At 45.9% G+C, this 7,336-nt stretch overlaps 1 protein-coding gene across 1 annotated transcript; it reads right to left on the bottom strand.

The window, feature by feature from the left end:
* Positions 1 to 1,383: 1,383 nt before the first annotated feature.
* LOC106892054 (glutathione S-transferase-like) lies at positions 1,384 to 7,075 on the bottom strand. Its single transcript, XM_014948930.1, has 7 exons — positions 6,912 to 7,075; positions 5,560 to 5,673; positions 4,586 to 4,637; positions 3,415 to 3,547; positions 2,644 to 2,785; positions 2,105 to 2,236; positions 1,384 to 1,781 (listed from the first exon to the last, which is right to left on the bottom strand). Exons 2-7 carry the CDS (start codon positions 5,644 to 5,646, stop codon positions 1,662 to 1,664), a joined length of 666 nt encoding a protein of 221 aa, XP_014804416.1. The 5' UTR covers positions 5,647 to 5,673; positions 6,912 to 7,075; the 3' UTR covers positions 1,384 to 1,661.
* Between the last annotated feature and the right edge of the window lie 261 nt (positions 7,076 to 7,336).

The raw sequence follows: 7,336 nt of genomic DNA, 5'->3' as shown, positions 1-7,336 counted from the left end.
CCCTCAGCGCCCGGGCCGCCCCCGGCCCGCTCCTCCCCTCAGGCCCCGGGCCGCCCCCGGCCCGCTCCTCCCCTCAGCCCCCGGGCCGCCCCCGGCCCGCTCCTCCCCTCAGCGCCCGGGCCGGGCCGCCCACCCGCTGCCCGCCCCCGCCCTCTCTCCTTCCCTCAGGCCCGAGGGCCGGCTCCCCGCCGTTAAGCCGCCTCCCTCAGCCCGCCCAGCGTAGCTGAGGGAAAAGTCACCTCGGCCACGTCCCCTAAAATTTTGTGAAGCGACTGTTTTCCCCGTCGAGCATGGCGGTCGCGCCTCAGAGGAGGGAGAGGGCGGGGGGGGGCAGGAAGGAGATAGAGGTGGCCTTTGAGGCGGCCATGGGGTCCCAGAGATGGGGTGAGGCCTAGGCCGTGGGCCCCTCGGCGAAGGGTGCCGGGGGCTTGGGCTCTGCCTGGCCAAAGGCTGGGGTCTGTGCAGCACAGAGCTCCCAAAACGGCCCGGCCATGGAGGGGAGCGTGCCAGGCATGGAGCCACGGCCAAAGGCTCCATCTCCAGTTTCTGACAGCCCCCAGCAGCTGCCGGGGCAGCCCCATGCCTCGGTGGGGCGTGAGGGAAACGGCTCCAGCAACAAGTCTCACTCACACGTGCTCTGCTGCAAAAAAACCATCGGGTTGTTTGGGGGTTTTTTTGCCTTCCTGGATGGTAAAAACTAGTTGAAATTCCTTACAAAGGAAGTACCGGTGTTAGCAAGAGTTTTAGTGCCCTGAGTTTGCCCAGCTTAAAACTGCCCTTACGAGAGCATTAGTTGGTTTTAGGGTACTTGGTTGATTTGGTGCTTAAATAATATATTTATGTGTTCAGCTGTCTTGCTCGCCTCTCAGGAGTGGAGCTTGATTCAAGTGATCATAATGTACAATTTAAGTGCAACCAAGTTTAACACGAAATCCTGCATTTCAAGATCTCCCTGGCACCAATCTGACTCCTCCTTCCGCAAACAACAAATTTTCACCTTTACAGTGGGCGACAAGCATTTGTTTCTCTCTCAGTCAAGTCTACAAAGGGTATTTAGCTGCCACAGTAGACCTTTTCTTAAAGGAAATACTGGTGAAGCCACAGTACAAGAGTTCGAACGTCTGGTGGCAGAACAGAGGTGCAGTAGGACCTCTCGTCCCAGCACACTCCAAGTTTAGTTGGGAGGAAAGGTGGATCCAAACCTGTCATCCCCGTCAAACCAGAACCTGCAGGCTGTTCCTGGCATTTCCCAGAGCAGATACGCTGCCCACTGTTTGGGCTAAGCTCTCTTCATTTTCCCAAAACTCATGGCAACACCAGAAAGACAGAACCAGAGAGCCCTTAAGTATGTCAGTAGCTGCGAGAAGTCATTGAACAAACTGGTTTTGAGTGTCAACAGTAAGACTTTATTTCAGGTGATCTCTTAAGTAATTTAAGACATCCTCTGTTGTTCATTGTACCCCCCAGTTCAGTGAACTATTTCATTCGCTGGTGTGCTCGTGTAGATTTACCTTGGAAGTGTTTGCAGGAGGCTAAAACCAGTTCTGTAGCTAAGGAAAGAGGGATCGAAAACCTTTTCACTGTTTTCATTAGTATCACTTTGCCGCTATTAGCAAATACAAAGACAATGAAATAGAGTTTCTCTTGGTTTAGGATGGTGCTTAATGGAAAATTTGCATCAGTCTTGGTAAATCTTTCTCCTGTAGTGGTGGTTTCCTCTGGCTGCCGGGCTGCAGGAATTTCTTTATTGTAGGGATATTACTTATTCTTGCCTTAAAACTCTACAAAACAAAACCAAAATCAGCACTGTCCTTAACCTTAATCAGCACTGCCAGAATTTTAGATGCTATCCATGCTCTAAAAGTAACATTATGCCTTGATCCTGCAGAATAATCTATATGATTCATCCTATTATGCTTTTGTGGCTATAGTGACAGCAGGCAGTAATGACCATCACTATTTGGGTAAAAGTACTTAGGAGACATGATTTTGATTTTGTCTTTCACTTCTTTCCTCACCCTCCCACTCTCCCATATCTCTCAGCCAGTTTAAACCAGTGGTTCTGCTTTGAGTCATTTTCCATGAAAACTGTACATTCAATTACCTGCAAGAGAGGAAATTTGGCAAGTATATCAGGCTTGAACTCTTCTGCCGTTAAAAGGACTTCAAGTAATTGCACGTCTGCCCTGCTAAAGCAGTTGCCAACAAGGAAGTCTTGTCCGTGGTCTTTCAAAACCTAGAAACAGAGAACCAGAAGTAGATGTGATTTTTTTTTTTTTTTCTCTGTGTGACTTAATATATCTTCCAAGCAGGGTCATGGTAGAGGGGGGTCTGCACTTCAGGAGGAAAATTTATATGAAAGCTGATGTGTCTTTTGCCTGAAGCAACATATAGACCGAAACATGGACATTTGGGAAGCTCAGTGTGCCCTGGGTTTTTGCAGCTCTGCAGATTTGTAGTGCCTTCTGTCCCCTCTGTAGTGCCCTGTCTGCATCCAGTGTCCTCTCCCCACCAAAACCATAGCTTTTATATTTAAGTGGTAATTTTTCTGTGCTGTTTTCCTCAATAAAAATGTTTGTGTAGATGCAGGATGGAGTTTCAGGAAAACAGTATTAATTAAGCAACTGTATCTTTGCCACGTACCTTCTCATAGACTGGGAGGTATCTGTTTGTGGCCTTGTCCAGGCTAGTAGCTAAATGTTGCTCCTTTTTATCCGCTGGTTGGAAGAGATAGGTCATGAGTAACTCGTTCAGATCTATTATTCCTTCCACGTACATATCAATTCTGAAAGGAATAGATCCAGTTGGTCAAGTCAAGTCAAGTCAGACACAGTAGGTCTAGAGAGCATGGTAGCTACTGGCGTAGCTTGGAGCAGTTCCCCCCGGGGGCCAGTAGCTCTGGGTCTATATAATTCTATATATTTTTAACAAATATCTTGAAATGTGTTCACCTGTGCTAATTTACTTGAAGTGTTTAAAAATACTTTGGGTCAAACCATGTGCCCTAAGAACCCTGTCCTTTAATAACCAGTTATTCATTCTATTTCCTGGATATTAGAGAGAGAAGTTTTTTGTTGCCATCAGTGGCATTTCCCTGAATTTGATGCGGTGACAACGCCTGCTGCTGCCAGCCTCAGGAGAAAATGAAAAGCAGCATCAGTAAGAAGGTCTGCACTCCTGCCTGCTCTCTTCTGGTGACCATATTGACCTTCATGACCTCCCTTGCACCATCCTGCCTATCTAATCTGCCTGGTTATTACTCTCGTAGACATCACCCACAGGTACCAGCAGCATGTGCTGCCTGAAAAGCTGCTGTGTCACCCCGAATCTGACTGTGAGCTTGGCTGTTCTTGTGTTACACAGAGAGGTAGCATGAGCTGTGGTCTAACAACAGAGGAGGTGGTGTTACAGTACAGGGCTCTCTCCTTCAGGTCCTTCCCGTAGAGGTTGTACTTTGCTGCTATGGAGTTGGCGATGACTCTGGTCTGCCCCATCTGCATCCCATCTATCTCCTCCACGGGCACTTGCTGGAACAGCAGGGATCCATCTAAGGAAAAGGGAACAAGACAAGGAGGGGTTCAGTCTCTGAATGAGAGCCATTCGTGGGTGTTTGGCAAAGTAACCATATTATTTTTGATTTGTGGCAGTCTTCCTCACTCTCACAACACGGTGTGGAAAAAAGCATACTATGAAGCCAAGAACCAATTTTCAGTGACATGTTAATAACATAAGATTATAGCAATCAGCTTCTTGAAGTTTATTCAAATCTGAAGAAGCACTCAAATGCAGAGCTTTTAGCAGTCCTACACTGAAAAAGACAAGTCCTGCACTGCGTGGCCCTGGCTCAGATATCTTCATGGAGGTTAATACAGCTGAGAAAGACTGAAGGATCTGACCCATAACGAGCCTATTTCTGTCATGCTTTGGTAAATATTGTGGAAATCTGGACTGTTCAAAGGCTTGTCAACATATAAGGTGAATGTAAATGCATATAATATTATCTTTGTGACTACTTTATTGACTTTATACAATGACATAAATCTGTACGGGTGTGCAGCAGGGAATGATGGGTGGGTTTCATGAAATTCCCCTGAGAGCAAATATCACTTGGTGTCAGGCTGTAGCCATGTAAATCCCTTACTAGTCTACTACTCTGCAGAAGCCTTATTCTAGTGAGGCAGAAGCTGAAATACCTCCAGGAACTGATCAGAGAAGTGAGTTAAGAATATTTGCTTTATAAAATCACACGTCTTGACTCAAATATCTGATGAACTACATCCATCTTTGTATCCACCGTAAGGCAAGCATGCAGAGAACTGCCTGCTGTTAAGGGCACATTTTCATTTATGCTTGTGTCTCAAAATACTTTTTGAAAGCCAACAGGGGGATCCAGTCATCGTTCCTAAAGGAGAGCAAGTGAAGGCAGAAGAAGCTGGGTGTCTGACACCGTCTAACACACTGCAGTGTGATACCTCATGTACAGTCCAGTCTAGATTTTCCTTCTGAGAGACATAAGACTTCTCAGGCGTTCTAAGATAAACTACTATCATCATCATCTAGTTATTAAAAGGTGAAGGAAGCTTACCCGTCCGTAACTTTGCCAGATCATCTTTTGTTTCCAGAAAACATTCTTCAAACTGCAGGAAATACAGAAGAAAAGCTGCGTTGTCATTGCATGTTTTAACTTCTGCTTTGCACGAGAGAGCGAGGGCACAAGTGGAAGTGGCATCTTTAAAAACTTATTTTGCCTCTGTCACATCCTCTCCTCTCTCACGTGCGATTCATATTTTTGTGCAGGTAAGATTTTGGCTAAAGCTGAAGCTACTGAAGGCACAAAGCCCTGCCTGCTGGGCAGAAGATGACCACGCTGCTGCTGGTGCTGGTGCTGGCAAGAGATGGTGCAGGCAGAGGAGAGGACAGGGAAACATGCGCTGCAGCAGCAGAGCTGTGTTATGGGTCCTTGGCCATGAGCTGGCAGAAGGAGGGATGAAGAGAAGAGATCACGTGCCCCGTGCAGCTTTCTGGCACGTTGCCCATCACCAGGACAAAAACTCACAGCTCTTAAAGCTGTGATCCCCAGCTCCCACAGCACAGATCCCCACGCTCCCTCTCCAGTTTAATATCAGAAATGGTTAGAGCTAAAACTAATTACTTTGTGGTTTATAATATACAGTACCTTCAGGGGTAAGCTACGTTGTACTAGACAAAATAATTTTTGGCTCTTTTGGACATTGGGATTTAACTGAAGATCTTCAGAATTGGAAGTGTTCTACCACTGTAACCAGAAGATAAGAAGCCAGGCTCTGCTGCTGTGGTTTTAAATTATTTCTTTCCCTAGCTCCAGGGAAGAGGCATTTATGGTGCCACCAGCACAGCTGGACGCTTGGAAGTGAAACGTTAACTTGCCCCCCTGCTTAGGGTGAGCTGGTGGGCATTGTTGGCTTGGTCAGCAATGCACTAAAGGCAGAACTCGAAACTGCTGGTCGGTCGCATTTTTGATAAGGAACAGTAAAAATCCCTACCTGTCACATGCTCTTAGTATAGAAAAAGGAGGCAAACCTCAACCCCGGCTGCTGCCAGCAGCCACCGTATTGATTCCATCCGGCCTCTCGCGTTGCAGTAGTGCAGCTTGGGTTTCCCAGACATGTTTCTATGTGCCTGATTTCCCACTACCTGGAATAAAGAAGTAAGTTGAGCAAAATAAAGATTCAGAATGCTGGTTGTGAGTCTCTAGCTCATTCGCAAGCATTGTTCAAAGTTGTCTTGTTTGAAACCAATGATTTATGGTCCAAGACTCTCATCAAATTAATAGGGGAGGTAAAAGACTATGTTGAGAGACTGCTTTGCATCGTTTTGCCTTAAGATGTCTTTTCCGTGCGCGGTTCAGTTCAGCAGAACTCCGTGCTGAGAGAGACTGCCCCGTGTCAGAGAAGAAGCAAATAAATCGAAACCCGTTTGCATCCCAAAGCGTTCTGCTCCGACCAGAAGGCAGGGTGCGTGGGGTACACTGCTCTGTGTCTTATGGCACCAGCTCAGGGGACAGTTTACTCAGATACACAATATAAACTCACCAGTTGCTGTGCTTCCTCCAGCAGTCACTATGTAACTCCATTATAAAGTGACAGGAAGGATATTTCCCCCCCCACAACATTGTAAACATTCAGTATCTCATTTACAACACTCCCCACACTCCTCGTTTCGTCAGGTGAGCACCTGAAGATGTGGAACTTAACGTTGTCTCTGGTAACATTAAGAGGGGCAAAACACAATACCTGACCTGCTCCATTCCAACCCTTTGCTGGAATTTAAAGCAACAGGGGTTTTTTGGCAGACTGTCACCCTCCCCCTTCAGAACCAGTGCAGGCAGAGAAGCAGCAAACACAGAGACAGTGCCTACTTTATACTAGCTTCACAGTTAGTCATAAACCTTAGTTTATACTAGCTTCGCAGTTAATAACCTTGTGTCAACAGTAAAGCTACAGCATTAAAAGCAGCAAAAAAACCCAAATGGCTCCAAAAGGCCACATATTCCCCTTGTTGTAGGTAACATATCATCTTCTCTCCACACTTTTTGAGATCTAAATTTCTTTTTCACAAATCTGTACACCTAAGCAGCAAAAAAACCCAAATGGCTCCAAAACCCACATATTCCCCTTGTTGTAAGTAACATATCGTCTTCTCTACAATAGGAAGAAGGCGGTGAGGGGAAACACTCCACATTTTTGAGATCTAAATTTCTTTTTCGCAAATCTGTACACCCAGAAAGCAGTTGGTTAATAAATTAACATTTAATGCCCATCACCATGTTAGTAAAAAAAGCACATACAAGCATTTAATCCCTAAGACCCATTCACTGACTTAGTTTCAAGGGCACTAATTCCCTTTCCATGTCCAAAATCCAGACCGCTTACCTTGTACACGGTGTAACCCAGGCTAAACTCTCAGCAGCTTTGCCCTGAGACTATATAGGTCCGTAGCCCCTCCTACAAAGAGAACTGCAAACAGGTCTCTGCCGATGGGAAACTCCTATTTCTTAAACCAACGGTGTCACTTGGGGCTGTTTAGTCACTTCTCACCTACAGGGAGTAAACTCCTGCCTAGTGCTGACTGTGTGCAAATGTAAGATTCATGAGAGTTCATGGTCAGTGGGAACATCCGTGCCAGCAGAAACTGGCAGGCTTCCCATTTTCACTGTTTGTCAACCTGCTAGTTAAAAATAACTGGAGCGGCTGAAAAACTCCTAAGATTTAAAAAAACAAATAATACTGTGATAGCAATCAAAATTTTATTTTAATATTTTATGGGGTTTTTTTACTTTTAACAGATTGCCGTTTTA

Source organism: Calidris pugnax, unplaced genomic scaffold, assembly GCF_001431845.1.
Source record: "Calidris pugnax isolate Ruff unplaced genomic scaffold, ASM143184v1 scaffold141, whole genome shotgun sequence".
Lineage (NCBI taxonomy): Eukaryota > Metazoa > Chordata > Aves > Charadriiformes > Scolopacidae > Calidris > Calidris pugnax.
The sequence above is the reverse complement of the archived record's forward strand: the minus strand, read 5'-3'. Positions and strand labels throughout refer to the sequence as shown.

Excerpts from the sequence above, each read along its gene's own strand:
- LOC106892054 (XM_014948930.1), bottom strand. The coding sequence starts at position 5,646 with ATGTCTGGGAAACCCAAGCTGCACTACTGCAACGCGAGAGGCCGGATG. Across the intron at positions 4,638-5,559 it reads TGGCAGCAGCCGGGGTTGAG|TTTGAAGAATGTTTTCTGGA; the intron begins GTTTGCCTCCTT and ends TATTTCCTGCAG. Across the intron at positions 2,237-2,643 it reads ACCTCCCAGTCTATGAGAAG|GTTTTGAAAGACCACGGACA; the intron begins GTACGTGGCAAA and ends CTCTGTTTCTAG.